Consider the following 19,141-nt stretch of genomic DNA (forward strand, 5'->3'; position numbering starts at 1 on the left):
CTCATTTTAAATCATTCACCACCACTGACAGTGATAGACATTAAATTCATTTTAATTGGCGTGGCTGTCGTTGAATGAAGATGTCCCGGTACAATTGACGGTGGTAGACGGCCAATTCATTTGTACTGGGAGGTTAAGCTGCCAACCCCTCCCAGTCCGAACTGATTGGACGTCTATTCCCGTCGAAGACACCTAAAAAATTGATACTGTATTTGTAATTGTGAACTCCTGTGACGTCATCACTACTGGACCATACCCGACAACTTTGGCGCCATCGTCAGTTTGTGGAAACTAGTGGAACCCACGTTTACAACAGATGTTGATCATAAGGTCAATTTATGACCACAAATTTCATTTTGGACAAACAAAACATTTGCTATTTGGAGAAAAAGACGAGCGATAGCATCATTTTGGTAAGTAACAATGCATTTGAGTGTTAGTTGCCCCGTTAGCAATGCATGTGTCAAAATGAAATTTAACGTGGTTATTATTAGTATTGAATTTTAAACCAAAGTCACCATACTTTTGCGCGGTGTTAACTTTACGCAATTGGTTTTGTATATCTAAAATTGGTTGACTCGTTTGCCAAAAAATTGACTTGGTATGAAGAAGGCCTAAACTTCATAACGAGACAATTCACGGCCTGTCGTCAATAAAAGCGCCAGAAAATAATTAAACATTATTGCTACTTTGTTTTTATATTTCCCTCTAAGAACACGTGGGCAAACTTTAATGGATAATAGAAGTGCTGCCAACTGCTTAGAATATGGAGGACATTTAGTATTAGTCTGGCAACTTTAATATTTTTAGTTAATGGATTTAAAATGTACATAGATCGTTAAATATAAAATTTGAAGTAGATGACTTTGTGGGTGCTTTTGATCATCTTAGAAAGCAACCCTCTTTTCCTCTAGATGCTAGTGGAAACATGCAGTATTACCAGTTCCGAGGCTATGAGATGAAGGTACTTGGAGAGCTCCAGAGACAACAAAACAGTGCCCAGTTCTGTGATACACTTTTGCAAACTGAAGGTGAGGCACAAAATCTTTGGCAAAAAAATAATATAGCTTCGATCTAAATGAATGAAGGAACTGATTACTATCCACCTTTGTCTCGTTTAGGTATCTCAGTGCCCACTCACAGCTGTTTACTAGCGGCTGTTAGTCCTTTCCTGTCAAAGAAGCTAGCAGCCATACCATCTCCTGCATTTGGGCAAAAACGTATGCTCCGGCTTCAGTCTTTAAAGGCCCACACCCTGTTGAAGCTAGTCAGTCTACTCTACTCGGGGAAGTTGGAGGTAAAGGGAAGTTTGGAACATAAAGATGTGATGGCTGCTGTCCAGATGTTTGGGATCGCATCCTTCATAGAAAGACAGACAAATGAAGCCACAAAGGAAGTGGAACCCAAAGATGTTCAAGTCGGGAGTTGCTGTAAATGCACGTTAACAGGTGCAAACAGAGACGGGGCTGAATGTCTGCTCATGAAAGATCCACTATTGCAAGCGGAGGTGGTTAGAAGGAAAGATAGAGATCGTTCACTGGAAAAGAGAACATGTGTATCCATTGGGACACAAACTTTATTTGAGAATCAAAATGATTCTCCAACCCCAGAGCATATCACATTTCAATCCAAAGACATCCCATTGGACATGTGTGAGTCTAGTTCACACCACACTTCTACTTCTAGAACTAATTCATTATCAGATGAAGTGTTCAGCAACTGGACTTGTAGTTCCAATAATGACACTTCCTTCTCTCAGAGGCTTCAGCATGGATGTTTTGATTCCATTGGCAGTGCTGATGTGCTGTCTCAAACAAATGACAGGAGTAAAGCAAGTGCAGATGAAGAAAGGAAGGTGCCAGAAGATGAAAACGCAAATACAACAAAGAGAAGGCCTGCAATGGCCGAGGTAGCAAAGAAGAACCTGGCCAAGATGAAACTGAACCAGTCAACACAATTTTCTCTTAAGGTAAATAGAGAAAATGATGTAAATTAATTATTTGCAGAACCTGTGTCCGTGAAAGGCACCAACAATGCTACTGAAACACTGTACGGCTCCAATTATTTTGTATCTTCCTAACGACAAAATTGGTTACATCTTATTACCGTTCATGTTTCAGCATCAATTCTGTGACCAACCACTAAAATTATAATCCACACTGTTTGCACATGATTTAACTCAAGTCCCAGAGAATTCTGGAGCATCGGCATTTGTATTGGGTAAGGCCAAATGGACCCCTGCTGGGCATTCAAGTGCAATTTGATAACAGTAAAGGAAAGGTAGACATGGGTTGTGACGTAGAACACACACACTACATACTGAAAACCTAAGTACAATTCAATAATTATATACAGTAATACCCCACAGACATTAACGTTGTGTCCCAATTTTAGAAACACTTGTATTTTTGTTCTCATTATGAGTAGGGAAAAATAAGGGACTTTTTTCTTTCTAGGTGAAGCTGAGAAGGAGGGCAAAGGAACAACTATGGGAGGTTGTGTCCCTACAAGATGAGGATGAGACGGTCTCAGTGTTTGCTTCATTGTCTCAGGTAAAGTCGGATATGTTGGACACTATGTTTTTCATTAGCTCCAAATAGTTCATGAAAAGTATTGATTCTGATTCAGAAGAATAGCTTCAATCCCTCACTATATGGTAGGGGTGCAACGGTTCAGTTAGCCCACGGTTCGGTTTGAACCTCGGTTTTGGGATCACGGTTTCGGTTCAGTTTCGGTTTGCGTTTTGCATAAAAAAAATAAATAAAAAAAACTGCCTTTATTTTGCTTTTAAAAAAATGAAATAAACACAAAATGTAAACATTTTCGACTGTTAAAATGCCTCTTAGCTCTTTGGCTAGTGTAGTGACTGACTACTGAAATACACACATAGTAGTAAAAAAGTTACTTGGCAAAGTAACTGGTGATACCTTACATGTTTTTTTTCCATTTGGAAAAAAAAAAAACCAAACCCAAAAACATTGTAACCTTTGCTATGTTTGGAGGTCATTTAATGTTGTGAATCAACCGTTAAAGTTGATAAAATTGCTCCCGTTTTGCATTAGTTCCCTTCTGTCTCCTTTCGACATGTGAAAATTTTAAAACTGTTTCATCCTTTATAGACTCAAGTGAAGATTTTGCCGATTTAGGAGTATTTTAGATAAAAAGTTGCTTAGGTTCGCTAGGAAGGTTTACTACAACAGAGCCTTTCTGAGAAGTTTACTGCTCTAAAATGGCGGCTGTTTACTAACGCTACCGAGTCTGTCATTTCGCATGTAGTTTTATACGCATGCGATATCTAGGCGTAGATTGTAGGCTGTCGGCTACAGTCGGGAAATATTGGAGCCACCTAGCCTAGCATCGCGTTTGCTACAGCGTCTCAACAAACACTCTTCCCTCTCCGTGTCTGACTTTTCTCGCGTCATTCAACCAACGTATTAACGCACATTGTCTCCTTGCCGAAACTGTGACCAAATCCGAACGGATGGAAAAAAAAAAACGTAATGCGTGAAAAACGTGCAGATTTTGAACGTAACGTACGGCATACACATTTAAAAATCAGTGCTCACTTGTACAAATTACGACGAGACCGTACAACTTGACAGGTATGAATTATAGTGGACCGTCACAGTTAGGTAGTAGCACTCTGTAGCACGGGATGTCCAACTATCAGTGGTCAGGGCGAAACAATGTGCTTTAGCGAAATCATCTTCGATGGCTTTGCGAGGTACGCGACGGAACAATGTAACGCGGGTCAAGCGTTGCAAATAAATTAACGAAGCCCGCCGTGTGTTTTCACTGGTGTCATCTTCGGGGTTGTCCTGCTCCGAGAAAGTGATATCTGTGGGTGATGCCGGCTGAGGTGCCGGAGTCATGTTATAAAAGTGTTGCGCAATGCTTGCAATTTTTTTTTTTTTTCTTTCTTTCAATATTTTCTCTCTCTCCGCATTGTAGTCCACGGGGAACCCAAAATGTTGCCACACCGCAGATTTGAAAGAAGCTGGTGTGTCCTCAAAATTTGGTCTCTCCACTCCTCCGCTCGCCATAGCTATTTGTTTTCTTTCTTGTTTCACTTTGCTCGTAAGCGAGAGAGGGCGTTACATGGCTTCTCTTACACAGGTGCTTGACAGCGATCGGACATTTACTTGCGGGGCGGGAATTTCTCCACAGCGGTGCTTCACATCACACACAGGCACACAGAGCTCGATCAATTCATTCCACAAGCGTTCGGAATACATTAATTGCAAAACCGAAAAGGCGCGGTTCATAAAGGCGTATTGAACCATACAGGGCGAACCGTACGGTTCGGCTTTGAACCGCAAACCGTTGCACTGCTAGTATATGGACACAATTGTAGACTGACAATGGTAAATAACTGGTTCTTATCAAATTTTACGCAGCAGTAACAGTATTCAACAGGCCGTCACTGAAACATTGAGCACATTTGAATGCACAATTCATATCAAACAAAACCAGCTAACCGCAACTGACAAATGATTCTTTTTCATCTTGAAAATATATGAGCGTCTGGAAGTACAGACGTTAGGCAATATAGACCCTACTCACATGACGTCACAACCACGCCTCCGCGCCATATTGTCCGTCTACTCGTCGTGTTGATGCATTACCGTTACGTAAATTCCTCCTATTATGGCGTGTTTTTTCTGCTCGTTAACATTAATAATCAAAATGGTGAAGGCATGTGTGGTGGTTGGTTGCAATAACAGAGAAGATAGACGGAGAGACTTGAAGTTCTACCGTATTCCGAGAGACCCGGAGAGGAGAGCGAGATGGACTGCTGCAATTCGACGAGGAAACTGGGCTCCAAACGATTACCACGGACTATGTAGTAGTCATTTTATATCTGGTAAGATGCATTTAATATATATTTAGAGGGTTTTGGGCTGACAACCACAATTAAGATCATTGCGAGGCTAATCGCCGACAACATACAGTTTCAAATTCAAGATGCTTATTTCTTCCAACGTCATTACATTTTGAATAATATTTAGCTGGTACCAAGTAAAAGAAGCTGGCCTCATCTACGGATCACCAGTTAAACAGGTGTGTCCAAACCTTTTGCAAAGGGGGCCAGATTTGGTGTAGTAAAAATGCGGGGGGCCACCTTGGCTGATTTACATAGAACAATATATTTAAACAAATTTTAGCAAGCCCTTCTGTGTGTCACATTTGCTTTATTATTTTTTTAAATTCATAATTTCAACAGTCTCGTCTTTGTGGCTTTTTCTTTCGACACTCGGACTCTTGCGAAATACTGCTGCTGTGAAAAAATAAACTAGCTTCAAGTTGCTATAATTTCTCGCTACGTATCTTCCCTGTAATGTTGTCATACATGTCAGCGTGTCTTGTTTAGTAATATTGCGTCACATCGAACTCTTTGAAAACAGCGACGGTCTCTTTGCAAATGAGGCAGACACAGTTGTTGCGTGTTTTATTGAAGAAATAGTCCAATATCCACCTATCCTTGAAGCGTCGGCCATCGCAGTCAACTTTTTTTTTTTTTTTTTTTGATTGTCGCTTTTAGAAATCACACAGGGTAATGTTGCTTAGAGTGCTGCTCTTAAAGTCTTTCAAACTTTCGTGAGAATAGGCTGATTTTGTGTGGACAAGATAGTTGTAGATATCAGGGTAGCAGATGTCAGGCAGAGAGGGCGAAGACAGCGGATCGAAAAATATCGATTTAGGCATCAAATATGGATCTGGCGAATGGATAGACTGAAGCTTTTCCACATAACGCCTTTTATGCAACGCATCCAATGAGTTTACAGCGTCTTAAAGCACCGGGGCTTCCATGAATTGCTCTATAAACTGAACGACTAATTGAAACCATTGAGAATAGGGCTAAACAGAGACGGACAATATGGCGGCTGGATACAGCGACACGTCATTCTGTGACGTTGGTGAGTAGGGTCTATAGACCCACTGATTGAACAAGGCCAGGGGAATTCACAGCTGTTATTTCCCACTAGTGTGCCTTATAAACACTGCAGATGCCTTATTACCATTTTTAGGAGCATCTCGGTGTGTTAAGTCTTGTTATAGATGTGTTAAAATCAAATGAAAATGACTGAGCATTAGCCCATTATCTTTTCTTCCTGTTAGGTGTTTCTTCATCGTTAAAACTGCACCACCTGCTGGTTGCCTGGTGGTGAAAACAATTACACCTCCATTGTTACCTCGGACAGGGTGCGAAACCAGCTGGAAGGTTCAGCCAGAACATTGGGCACTTGCAACCACGTGTTTTTGTTTATCATATTAGCCATTATCCATCCATCCATCCATCCATTCATCATCTGCCGTTATTTGTTTTGTGTCTTTGTATAGGGTCTAAATTAAGCCTGAACGATATATCGTTTAAACATCGCCATCGCGATGTGCGTGTGCGCAATAGTCCCATCGCAAGCACGTGCGATAGTTTTTCTTTTTTTTGATCCACATACGCCTCACTTTCTGGTCTGCGCACAGCCTCCTACCCTCCCTCTCCCAGCCTTTTGATCCTCTCAGTCACTGCGGCACAACAATGGCTTTGATCTGGCCAAAGAAGCAGACTTCACACGGGCATCTGTCAATCATCGTATAACTTGTTAAACAGTTGAAAAGAAGCCGCGCTGGAATGAATGTGTGTACTGTGGGGACGTTGGAGACATTTAAATGCCAGAAGTGATCATGAGGAGTTTGAAATTTCTACATGTCACTTCAACGGTCACAGCTAAAGTAGATAAACAGAAGCATTTAATAAAGCCAAGCATTTATCTGCTACAGTACTTTATTCTTGTTCAAAAATGATTTGGTTGGACAGTTATGTTTAAAACTTATCATAATTATGAAATTTGAAGTGCTTAAAAACCATTTATTTATATACATTTTTTAAATCACTTTGGGGGGGGGGGAGTGAGAAAAAAACATGTCTTATACACGGTGACCCCAAAAAAAGTTTACACTGCCATAATACAACTTAAATGCCATGTTTATTCAGCTTAGAATTAGAATTGAATCACAAATTATACATTATTGTAAAGAACATGTACAGTACACTCTATTTTTCAATGTGTCCTCCCTTAAGTGTCACAACAGCCTCCAAGCGCCTGCGGAACGCTTCTTTATGTAGGATGCTGTCATCTTTTCCCAAGATCTAACAATGGACCTCTCCAAGGCTGCCACAGAAGTTTGTGGCTTCTTACAGGCACTGTCCTCCACAGTTGCCCATATGCTATAATCCAGGGGATTGAGATCTGGACTCTGGGGTGGCCACATATCACCTTGTCAATCAACTTTTTGGTCCGCACAGATCGGCACTTCCAGACCCAGGTTTTCGTGAGGCTGTTCCAATAGCTTTCAGCTTTTTTTTAACTTTGTAGACTGCACATCTGGATATTCTCAGATTTGCTGCAATCTCAGTAGGTGTCAGACCGGCACGCAGCAATTCAGGTACAGCTAAAGTTTTCTTCATTTTCAGCAGAAGCACAGGAATTGTAGAGACGAGAGATTACCAGCTGCATTGAGTGACCTTAATGAATCACTTAAGCATGACAACCTATTTAGATATGTTTCAATGGCTTTTAAACAAGGAGTCAACTGAGTGTAAACTTTTTTTTGGGTCAACCTGTATGTATCTCTTTCCAATGCTAAATCTGAATAAATACATTGGGCACAAAAAACACACACACACAAAAAAAATTAAAATGGGGGGGTGGGCTACTTCGCGGTTTTTCACTTATCGCGGCGGGTTCTGGTCCCCATTAACCGCGAAAAACAAGGGATGACTGTACACTGTGGTGATCTAAAGTCTTTCCAAACAGCTATTTAAGTCATCTTGTGAAAATATCTTGGAAAAAAAAAATATAAATTTTTTTTAATATCGCAATATAATATCGCAATATATTGCAAACCCCAAAAAAATCGCAGCAATAGTTTTTCCCAATATCGTTCAGGCCTAGTCTAAATAGATTTAAAAAATGAAAGGCTGTAGTAAGGAAGAAATAACTTTTGACAGCAATTACACACTAAAAATATAAGCAATGTAACTTAACTGTAAAATAAACAAAAATAGCAGTTCTGCAGCTCCAAAAATCTTTAAAATGTAATGTTATTGTGAAAATGACTTTCCTGCACCTACTAATAATATATTTAGAATATGTCATCTTAAACAAAAAGCAATTAAGTATGTCCACAATATTTAAAACAATTACTCAACCACAAAAATATTCTCGCAATATCTAGCAACCAAGCAAACATGAACACTCACAGCCACAGTGGAGGAACACGCTCTGAAGTGTTTAATATTGTAAATATTATTTGGTAAAGCATACGTGTCATTTGTTCAAAACTACCTGTTGCAAATATTTTGCAAGTGACTAATTGCCACTTTTATCTTATATTTTAAAGATTTGTTTAAAACTACATATTGTAAACATTTTTGGACGTAAATAATTCCAACTTTTTCTTTTACTTTACAACTTTTAGTTTTCAACAAATGGCAAGGTATGGTATGCTTTACCAAATCATATTTACAATATTAAACACTTGGAAGGATGACATGGCTCAGTGGTAGCGTAGTCGTTCCCCAACCCAGAGGTTGTGGATTCGATTCTCCCCCCTGATGAACTCGTCTAAGTATCCTTGAGCAAGATACTGAACCCCACCTTGCTCCTTGTGCTGCGTCACCAGTAAGTAGATCAGGACACTGTATAAAGTGCCTCCATTTACCACTTCAGAGCGGTTCCTCCACTTTGGCTGTGAGTGCTCTTATTTGCTTGGTTGCTGGGTGTCCATTTATTTTGAATGGGCTCCCAATTCAAAATGGATTGGACAGCTAGTGCCGTCAATACCAACCAATTAGTGAAATTCGGCTTAAGTCCTCCCCACTAAATAATATGTGCCAAAGAGGCCTATCGTAAAAATACTGTCAATGTGAATGCTTAAATGTATTCACGTAAGTGACCAACAACGATAAGTGCATAGCAGAACCTACTGTGTAGAACTATGAGGTATTGAGGTTTGCTCATTCGATGCCTATGCTAATATCTTTGAACACCTGTACATTTCGCGCAAAAATATCTGCAAAGTTACAGAAGAGGACAATGTTGTAAACCGCTCAGAAAATGATGAACATGATTGTGATTGGCTGTGCATACTTTTGCTGTCTTCAACTGATGTCATAATAATGGTAAATGCCAATAATAAATGACACCCCTCAAATCGTATTTCCTACTGGAGAACTGGGAGTTGATTAGAATATCTGAGTTTCTGAGATGAAACTACCTATTCAAGTGGTGGGGAGCGGACAAAAAGTTGTGAATTCTAAGAAACGATGTTTTTTTAGAAAATTTATCAGTGAATTTTCCCAGTGTTTTGGCACCTGCATGGTAACATAATGTCCAGGTATGAAAATCTTATTTTCCAACCAGAATTTTGTGATAATTTTTGTAAAAATGACCTTTTTGTATTTTGATGCATCCTCTTGTTGCAGTAGTGCCTAAAATTCCTGGAGCACTGAAGGGCAGCATTTGACTCAGCCGCTTTCCCTGATTAGCTCTTTGGCCCCCCGGAACATGTTAGCATTGTTAGATTATAGTTGGTACAACCTATGGAAGGCGAAGGTTATGTATTCGGTTCTGTATGTCTGTTTGGCTTTGTTTGTGTTCAAGATAAGAACGAATTAAAAGGGATTATAATTAAATATACAGGCTACTTTTGTATATGAAACAAAAGATTGGTTTAAAAGTAGCAGTTTAAGAGGAGTGGTTAAAAAGCTCACAGAGGTCAGAAAAGGAATCATGCAATAACCCTAATAATGCATTAGCCTATTTTAGTTATATTATCAGAGTGGGTGATATGATAAAAGTTCACATAAGAATTATATTTGCGGTCTGACACACATGGACAAAATTGTTGTTACCCAGGGGCTGAAATTAGTGGGGGTCCTGGGGTGTGACTGCACTGGCCCAGTTTGTGGGTGTAAAGAGGGTGAGGTCGGGCGAGAGGGAGGTGGGTCAAACTGAAAGGTAAGATGATGAGCGGGGCTGTGATACAGTGTTAAAATAACTTGGCCGTTTTTTTGAGGGGCCAGCCAAAAAAAATTCCACTTGCACTCCACATACCTGGCAATTGTTTTGAGGGGCCTGCGAATAATTGTCCACTAGCACCCTCCTCTGGTTGGATGTTCCACTTTGGGGGTCTGTCCCGTTTAATGTTTCACATTGGGCACAGAGTACATTTGTGTGACCACTGTGGGTAAATCATTTTCTCATGGTTTGTAATTTATGCATTATGCCAATCTTTCCTGCCGAACACTGATCAAGTTATTTATACCCAAGCATAGAGAAGCCTAGAGCATACAGATCAGTTGTATCAGTTACAGTTACAGTTCTATTATTAGGAAAATAGTTAATTATATATTTGAAACTATACATTTTTAGAATATATAACCTGGAATGAAGGATTCCTCTATATCTTGTGTGACTGACAGTTATATCTTTGTAGGAAGCTGACCCAGCTACAGCTATGACATCACATAACCATATTACACAAACTCGACCCACCGATTCTACTCAACCTCCATCCCATCCCAATACCACATCTGAACCATTACGTCACTTGACTGTCACACACCAAAATGGAACGTTCCAATCAGCACCTCTTCCGCAGCCTTCGAGCCATGTTCAAGAATCTGATGAGGAGATAGAGAAGATGTTGGACGACATCATAATGCGTCTGAACATCCTGCCTGACATGGGAGATCCAGAGAATGGAAATGGGGAGCAAAGTCCCCATATCTCAACATACACAGGTATTTGGATTTCATTTTTGTTTAATCTTCACACTTGTATAGTTTTGTAGCTGTTAAGAAATACAGTGGTACCTCGACATATGATCGCTTCGACACACAATCTTTTCGACATTAGACGTAAAATTTGACTCGCCGTTTGTTTCTACATCCGATGACATGCTGGAAATATGACGAATTATGACAGAGCCGCAGTTTTTTTTTCCTGCAAGACAGGCGCACGGCGGATTTTCTTGTGAGAGAAATCAACATGGGTTCCAAGAAGGTTAGTGCGGGTGGTGAAAAAAGGGAAATGTGAGGCTTACCCTTCAAATGAAGATGGAAATCATTGAAAAATAAGCGCATGGTGTGCACGTCCGTGAACTGGCTCGACAATACATCCGTAGAATGTCTACGATCTAGACGGTCCTCCTCCGACCTCTGTTCGCCAGTCTTTATAAGTTAAGGTGACAATTATTATTATGGTAACATTGCCAGCTTCGTCAGGTTTTTAGTCATTTATTTTCAGAACAACACAACATGCCTACTGTCCCCCGCTTCTAAACAAAGTGAAAGTAAAAAGTCCTCCCTCACTCTGTCAGATCAGCCACGTGGTGCGTTCAGGTACACCACGCAAGACACATACTCCACATTAGAACCCAATTCGTTACATTTTTGCAGGTATTATTTATATTCATAATTTGTTTTGCTCTGTGTAATTGCTATTAACAATAAAACCAGCCGCATTTATTAAGGATTTAGTGTAGGTTTTCAGGCTGTGGAACGAATTAATGGAATCATAATGCACAGTAGTGCCTCTACATACGAAGTTAATTTGTTCCAGGACCGTGTTTGTAAGTCGAAATGGTCGTTTGTCGAGCAGGATTTTTCCATAGGAATACATTATAATTCCATTAATTCGTTCCACAGCCCGAAAACATACACTAAATTAATAAATACTGCTGGTACTATTATAAATGGCAATTACACATAGCAAAATAATAAATTACTGATAAAAAACGGACTATTAATAGTTCCTATAATAATGTAACGAATCGGGTTCTAATGTGGCGAATGTGTTGTGCGTGCTGTGCCTGAACGCACTGCATCCCTGACGTGACAGAGAGAGGGAGAGGTGCGGTTGAGATATTACTTTCTCTTTTAATGTTTTGTTGACAACACCATCAACTGCGGCGGATAGTAGGCGTGCTGTGTTGCACAAGTTCTGAGATAAATTCTAAAAACCTGACGTAGCTGGCGATTTCTTTGGCGATGTTACAACAATAATAGTCACCTTAACTTCTAAAGACTGGCGAACGGAGGTCGGAGGAGGACCATGGAAATCGTCGACATTCTGTTGAAGTATTGTTGAGCCAGTTCACGTATCCGGACCCCACGCTCAAAGTTATCTATCATTTCCATTGTCATTTCAATGGTAAGTGTCACCTTTTTCCTTGTTTCACCACCTGCACTAACCTCCTTGCAACCTGTGTTGCTTACTCTCACAAGAAAATCCGCTGTGCAGTGCTGTAATGTCGTCATATTTCGAACATGTCGTCGGATATAGAAACAAATGGCGAGTCAAATTTTACGTCTGATGTTGAAAAGATTGTGTGTCGAAGTGATCGTATGTCAAGGTACCAATGTATTCTTATGGGAAAATCCTGCTCGATATATGACCATTTTGACTTACAAACAAGGTACTGGAACGAATTAAGTTTGTATGTAGAGGTACCACTGCACAGTGATCCCTTGCTACTTCACAGTTCAAACTTCTCGCCCTCAGTCCATCGAGGATTTTTTTTCAATTAAAAAAAAAATATATATATATATGTATATATATATATATATATATATATATATATATAATGATGAGCTGTCCCGAGCCGATAGTGTAGTCTCACTCTCGCTTGTTCGTCAGGCAGTGCACCTGCACTGGAGTTGGTTATTAAAGTTAACAATAATTGACAGATATTTGTGTTTGATCTAGCCAGAGACACGAGCTTCAAAAGCACCGCATGCGTCAATCATCGTTAAACTTGTTAAAAAGTTGTTGTGGCAACTCATTGAGTGTAAGTGAGCATCTTGAGTGGATTTGAGTGGACTCACTCAATGAAGCATTTAATAAAGCCAAGCATTTTTCTACTACTTTATTCTTGTTAAAAAATAATTTGGTGGGACAGTAATATGTTTAAAACCTATCATAATTATTGCTTTTGAAGTGCTTAAAACCATTTATTAAAAAAAAAAAAAAAAAAAAAAAAAATATATATATATATATATATATATATATATATATATATATATATATACACACATTTTTTGAAATTGTGCTTTGGGGGAAAAAAAGTGAAAAAACATGTCTTATATGCATCTCTTTCCAATGCTAAATCTGAATAAATACATTGAACACCCCCCCCCCCCCCCCAAAAAAAAAAAAACTACTTCACAGTTTTGACTTATCGCGGCGGGTTCTGGTCCCCACTAACTGTAAAAAATGAGGGATCTCTGTATTTCATTTGCCTATGGTGTGAACATATCCCCAGTCATATGGCTCATCTCTTGGAACTCGGAGCAACTACAGTATATTGTACGTGAGGGTCTTAAATCGTTTCAGTACCATGTGTGTAAAACAGTGTTCTGAATCAATTTGAACCTGCTCTGGGTTTGTTGGCATAAAATTACTTTTTTTCCCTGCAGCTGCTACAGTTTATCAGTTTGTGGCTACCTATACCTTGGCATTTAAGAAATACTAATAGTCTTTTTTTCCCAACAGCCCACGACCAGCTCAACTGCAAAAATGTACCCTTGGTTGATCCTAGTGATGTAATAATCGCAGAGCAACCCTCTCTTCAAGATGGCTCACCTGTGACATCAATAGTACAAACAGGATTCCAGGAGGGCCAACCCTCCTTTTCGATTTCGCCACCTTGTTTGAATGATTTAAGACTTCCTAAATGCCTCTCGCCGATAGACCCATTAATTTCAGAAGGAAGTGATGACCCAATCACTAACGATCATCCGTTGACTTTCTGCCCAGAACCCTTGCTCACAGAACAGTCAGGGTCCCTAGTTTTTCCACTCACTCATGGAGAAGATAAACAGTCTTCTTTATTGAAGACAAGTCAAAACTGCAGGCCAATGCAATGCCTAAAACAGCCGGAGTTACAGCAAAGCTCAAACTGTTCGGAACCTAATAGCAAAAACAGGGTGGTCGTATATCGCACTGCTGCAGAAAGGAAGTCTTACCCCAAGAATATTAACAGTACTTTAGTACGTAAAAAAAGTACAACAACGGATTGTAATGTACCTCCTAAAAAAAGGAAAGTGTGCTTTGATTACACGCAAGATGCTACTGGTTCAATCTGTGATGGAATTCAAAATAAAACAAATCTGAGAATTTGTTCTGTTAGTTTATCACAAAATAACAAACTGGGAAAAAAAAGAAAATTGACTATGGGTTCCCAAATATCACCAGCCATTTGTTCAGGAAAACGGAACCAACATTCAATTATAAATGAAAAATTTGTCAATATTTGCCAAACCCGTATCAAGACCAAGGGGTTTCTGAAAACAACTCAAGTGCCACCAAATGACACATACATACGAAGTATCTCAGATTCAAACTCTGAGATCAATTCACTGACTTTTGAATCAAACCAAGAACCTTTCAAAGAGAAGAGAGGCAAACTAAAAAAACGTAAACTTAAAGCAAGTTCGCATCTAAATGGTGGCCCTCCAATCATTTCAAAAAATGAAAAAAAGGATCTAATAAAAAAGGAATTATTAAAGAGAAACTTGAAAAAAACTCTTAAAATGAAAGTAAAAAAGCCAAAAAAGAATGCAAAAGCTGGGAAGGAGTTGGTACCACAGCAAAGTATCAAAACCACTCCTCAGGCAGATGAAGTCAATCCAGGTTGCCCTTTAATCCACAGCCAGGCATATGCCACCAGTTCACTGAAGAGCCCAGAATGCAGTCAAGAAGATATCATTGATGTCGACTCTCCTCTCTCATCCCCGCATAAAATACCTGTCATCAGTGAATCCGAGCTTGTATTCAGTGAAACTACACAAAGTGAAGAGGAAGACATTAATGTGATTGACTGATGTTTGAATGTTTGTATACTTTTTGTGTGTTGCAATGCATGTAAAGTGTTTTTTTCCCCTGTTGTTTAAGTTCTGTGTAAGTTGGCACACAACAATCTCACATATTTACTTTATATCTGATCTCCTAAATAACAATGTGCTCAAGCAGGTAAACTGTTGCTTGTGTTGTATTTGGTTTATGGTTGTAAATCTTTTTGTACAAAAATACAGTATGTTGAAAAAAATTACAAAACATGCTTAGGTAGTTTTCTGTTATTGTTAAAGACCTAATATTGATGTCATTGCTTGAGGTATTTATTTTTATTCATTTATTTATTTATTGGTCTCGCCGTACAGAACATACTTTCCACCACTGTAGAGGGCGCACTGTCCCTACTCATCGACGTCTACTCTTGAATTCTTTCTTGACATCGGAAGCGGTGGCGGAAACTGCATACACGTGTATGCTTGTGACTTGAAGGTTACTCCATAGATTTAGCGGCTTCTCAGTGAACAAGTCATCAGGACGGTGTGGTTGCAGTCAGTAAGCCTGTGGCCAGCTCTGACACATACTCATGGATCCCATGAAAGCGCAGCAACTGGCGGCGGAGCTGGAAGTGGAGATGATGGCTGATATGTACAACCGGTAAAGACGAGATAAGCTAACGTGAGCTAGCGACTGCTGCAGTGCACACCTGTCATTCATTGAGGTGTCTCCCGCTCAGTAGTAAAGCGTAAAATGATGAAATATATTTACATTTGGGAACACTTGCAGTAGCCTGCAGGATCCCTTTCAGCAGCTGTTCTCCGCTAAGAAACCCAGCATATGTGGCTGGTTTCTGTACAAGACCGCAAGGTTATGCTGGATTTGTGTTTTGCTGCTACAGAAAACCGCATATTCTGGTTTTCTTGGCATGGTTGCTAAAGATAGGTGACAAAAGCCTTTGGGTTTACCATAATTCCGCATTTTTTATTTTTGTAAACTAAACAGACGAAGTCTTATACTATTACTATAAATTACTATTGTTACTACCAAAACTACTACTAGGCATATACTATTATAAATTGCTATACATGGGGTTCGATATGTTCAGTGAACTTAACTTTAGGGTTGTACCTACAGATTATTTTTAGTAGTCGATTAATCGATGAACTACTTAGTTCCAATAATTGAGTAATCTGATACCGAACACAAAAAACCAAAAATACCTGAGCTGAGCCTTGAATAGTATTAAAAAATGAATAAATGAGGGTCTAAGTCCGATAGTTTAAATGCTATAAAATGCTAACGTTTTTTAAATTTTATTTTTCTAATACAATGCTCTTAAATAGTTTAAACACATCCCATATAGCAGATCTACGTTGAAAAGATGTTGGATCAACATTCCGCTGTCGATCTTGTATTGTTGGATCAACGTCACGTTTGCACCCTCAATGTTGTTTGAACGTTGAAATACAAAACCTAAGCGTCATGTCGATTATTAGTAATATTGGAACAACACTGAATCAACGTTATGTTTTCGACCAAAACGCCCGCTCATCCGTAGTTCAGTGACTTTTCAATCATATTTCCCAGTCAATCATAAATCAACTATTTGTCAACATTAGTTCATCAACTATAAAACAATGTTAACCCAACCATTGCCGGACATACCATAGAACAACGTCGTTTCAATGTCACTTGACGTCGAAAATTTCGATGTCAACCGTACTGATGATTTTGATAGAAAATCAACATTTATTCATTGTTGGTCTGCTATCTGGAATATTCCCACAAAAAATGTCTAAATAGACCTATCGACTAAATTACGAATGCATTAAAAAAAAAAAAAAAAATCCTCAAACAAAAACTTAGCTCATGTTGGTCTTAACAGGGAGCAGCTGGATTCAGCCATGTGAAATGACTTGTCTTGTTCATTGTTGCCACTAGAGGGCAGTGTATCCACCCAAATAAAACTAAGAGAAAACACTTTAAAAGCAAGCCATGACAACACTAATTCAACGAATACTTGAAGCAGCAAAATTGATTCGAAGCTTTTTCCTAATGGAATTACTTGAATTAATCGATTAATTGTTGCAGCGCTACTTAACATATTGCCCAAGAAATCAATAGTAAGAGAATATTTTACCAAACACGACCTTACTCCAAATCTCTACCAGATCCATTAAAGTCCCCATCATTGGTATACCTTCTAAACATATGCACCAACTCTCAAATTAGAGGGCACTCCTAGAACACCCTTCGTGTAGTTGTCAGTGGGGGGGGCTCCAGCTTGAATATAAATCGCAGACACGGTCTGGAAAATACTTGTATCCGTATGGTAAATAAATAGTTGAAACTATAGACAACTATAGCGGCGCAATCCTTGATAAATTCTGCTCCGAACTTCAGGTGTAGACGGAACAACATGAAGTGCAGTAGAAGTAATCAGTGTGTTGACAAAGTTAAAACTGCAAAATCAAACTAGAGGAACCCATGGACTCTCCAAAAATGGATTCAGAATTATGTAGATCAGAATCAGAGACTTTCTGTGTTGTGTGTGAACTCCTGGAAGCGCCTATGTATATATGGTCGTAAGTGGAATGTTTTGAACAGCATCCAGCTTCAAAGCGCCAGTGGGGATCTACCTCGTCATATGTCCTAAATCGAAACCAGCAACAAACAATAAGTTAGGGATGTGCTTTAAACCTAAGGATATACCTAAAATATTGTATGATTGTTCTAATCACTTCGTTGATCATTCAAGGACAAAATTATAACAACCTGTCACCTGTGTTGACGTGAGGTGTAGATTGATACGCCGGCCACTTGAGTGAAAATCAGGGGAAATTACAAATAATATTACAGTTGCCGAATGCAGAAGGGCTGACAAGGATTTTGTTGTTACAAGGAAATACTACAAGGTATGTACATGTAAACTAAAATAGTATTTCAATCTTTTTTATTGCAGATATTGATGGCAATAAAACATTTGGACAATATGATTCCATTGTTTTAGTTAAAACGATTGGTGCATGTTTAAAACAGGTCATTAAATCAGAATTTATAAAATTATTAGAAAAATGTTAACGAAGGTGGAACCTTAGTCGAGCCTTCCCTCATCAAAGTAGAATGCACGTAGTCTCATATGTCATTTGACGTATAGTAAGTTTTGTGAGGCACATCCATTGTCTTCTCTTGCCTAACAAGAGTTTTTCACTTGTAAACAAATGAACAAAAAACTTAACACTTGCATTTATGCGTTTACATAATTGTGCCATCCTACATGTACTGATTAGCAACAGGCTGGCAGCAGATAGCATGTGTTGCAGCCACACCAGTACAGTAGTTGTAGTAAATAATATTAAACATCATAATTACGATCATCATCGTGATAACAATATCAAAGACAAGTTGTTTCATGCGCAAGATTTGAACTTTAGTATTTTTTGTAGGGTTGCCACCTGTCCCTTGAAATAAGGAACAATCCGTAATTGGGAATTAAATGTTGCATTCCGTATTGAACCTATATGGAATAGATACATTTCTATGCATTTTAGGAGTTATGAGAATGTCCCTTTTTTCTTCTGCCTGTACAGCTTTGGGCGGGAGGGGTGCATCCTGTATTTCTATTTCTGAAAGGTGGCAGCCCTAATTTTTTGAGCACCGGACACCTGAAAATGCAGTGATAGGAAGAACATACAGTAACTTCCATAACACCAGCGGCAACATGGCTACATAAACACCCGGTCTTTGTTGAGGCACTGGGTTCGTTCCACATCTGCCTTCATGAACATGTTGTCTTCCCATGTCGTGATGATGGCAGATGGATGCGGTAAAGTAACTTTACTTCAGCTTCACTGTGTTTTGGATGGAGAAAGTGCAAAACGGAAGTCGTGAGCAGAAATGCGGAAGTACCTCGGAAACTTGTCTATAATTGAAATGTTTATACCTCCAATATTTTTTTCTTCTCAGAATGACCAACGCCTGCCACAGAAAGTGTGTGCCCCCTCATTACAAAGAGGCAGAGCTGACGAAAGGCGAGTCTGTGTGCCTGGACCGCTGCGTGGCCAAATATCTAGACCTCCACGAGAGGCTAGGACGCAAGCTAACAGAACTATCTGTCCAGGATGAGGATATGATGAGGAAAGCAGCAGTCGGCAGCGGATAGCGACACCGACGACAAAAAGCTGCTGGAAGAAAAAAAAAAAAAAAAACAATAATGTCAACGGAATTAGCCTGAGTGGATTCTTAACAGGAAGTGTTTTAATTGGGTGATGTCTGTGGGCAAA

The 19,141-nt window shown here is 39.3% G+C and overlaps 1 protein-coding gene across 7 annotated transcripts; it reads left to right on the top strand.

The window, feature by feature from the left end:
- The first annotated feature begins 97 nt into the window (after positions 1 to 97).
- timm10 (translocase of inner mitochondrial membrane 10 homolog (yeast)) lies at positions 98 to 19,072 on the top strand. 7 transcript variants are annotated; one of them, XR_009064210.1, is made up of 7 exons: positions 98 to 413; positions 915 to 1,031; positions 1,122 to 1,969; positions 2,457 to 2,552; positions 10,501 to 10,807; positions 13,560 to 15,536; positions 18,825 to 18,972. XR_009064210.1 is itself a non-coding variant. In XM_057844181.1 (5 exons), exons 2-5 carry the CDS (start codon positions 929 to 931, stop codon positions 10,523 to 10,525), a joined length of 1,086 nt encoding a protein of 361 aa, XP_057700164.1. In that variant the 5' UTR covers positions 98 to 413; positions 915 to 928; the 3' UTR covers positions 10,526 to 10,625. The 7 variants fall into 7 exon arrangements, 3 of the variants coding, with proteins under 3 accessions (XP_057700164.1, XP_057700165.1, XP_057700166.1); XR_009064211.1 differs by lacking the exons at positions 98 to 413; positions 915 to 1,031 and having other exon boundaries at positions 1,452 to 1,652; positions 1,760 to 1,969; XM_057844181.1 differs by lacking the exons at positions 13,560 to 15,536; positions 18,825 to 18,972 and having other exon boundaries at positions 10,487 to 10,625.
- Positions 19,073 to 19,141: the final 69 nt, after the last annotated feature.

This window comes from Corythoichthys intestinalis, chromosome 8 (genome assembly GCF_030265065.1).
Source record: "Corythoichthys intestinalis isolate RoL2023-P3 chromosome 8, ASM3026506v1, whole genome shotgun sequence".
In the NCBI taxonomy this organism is placed as follows: domain Eukaryota; kingdom Metazoa; phylum Chordata; class Actinopteri; order Syngnathiformes; family Syngnathidae; genus Corythoichthys; species Corythoichthys intestinalis.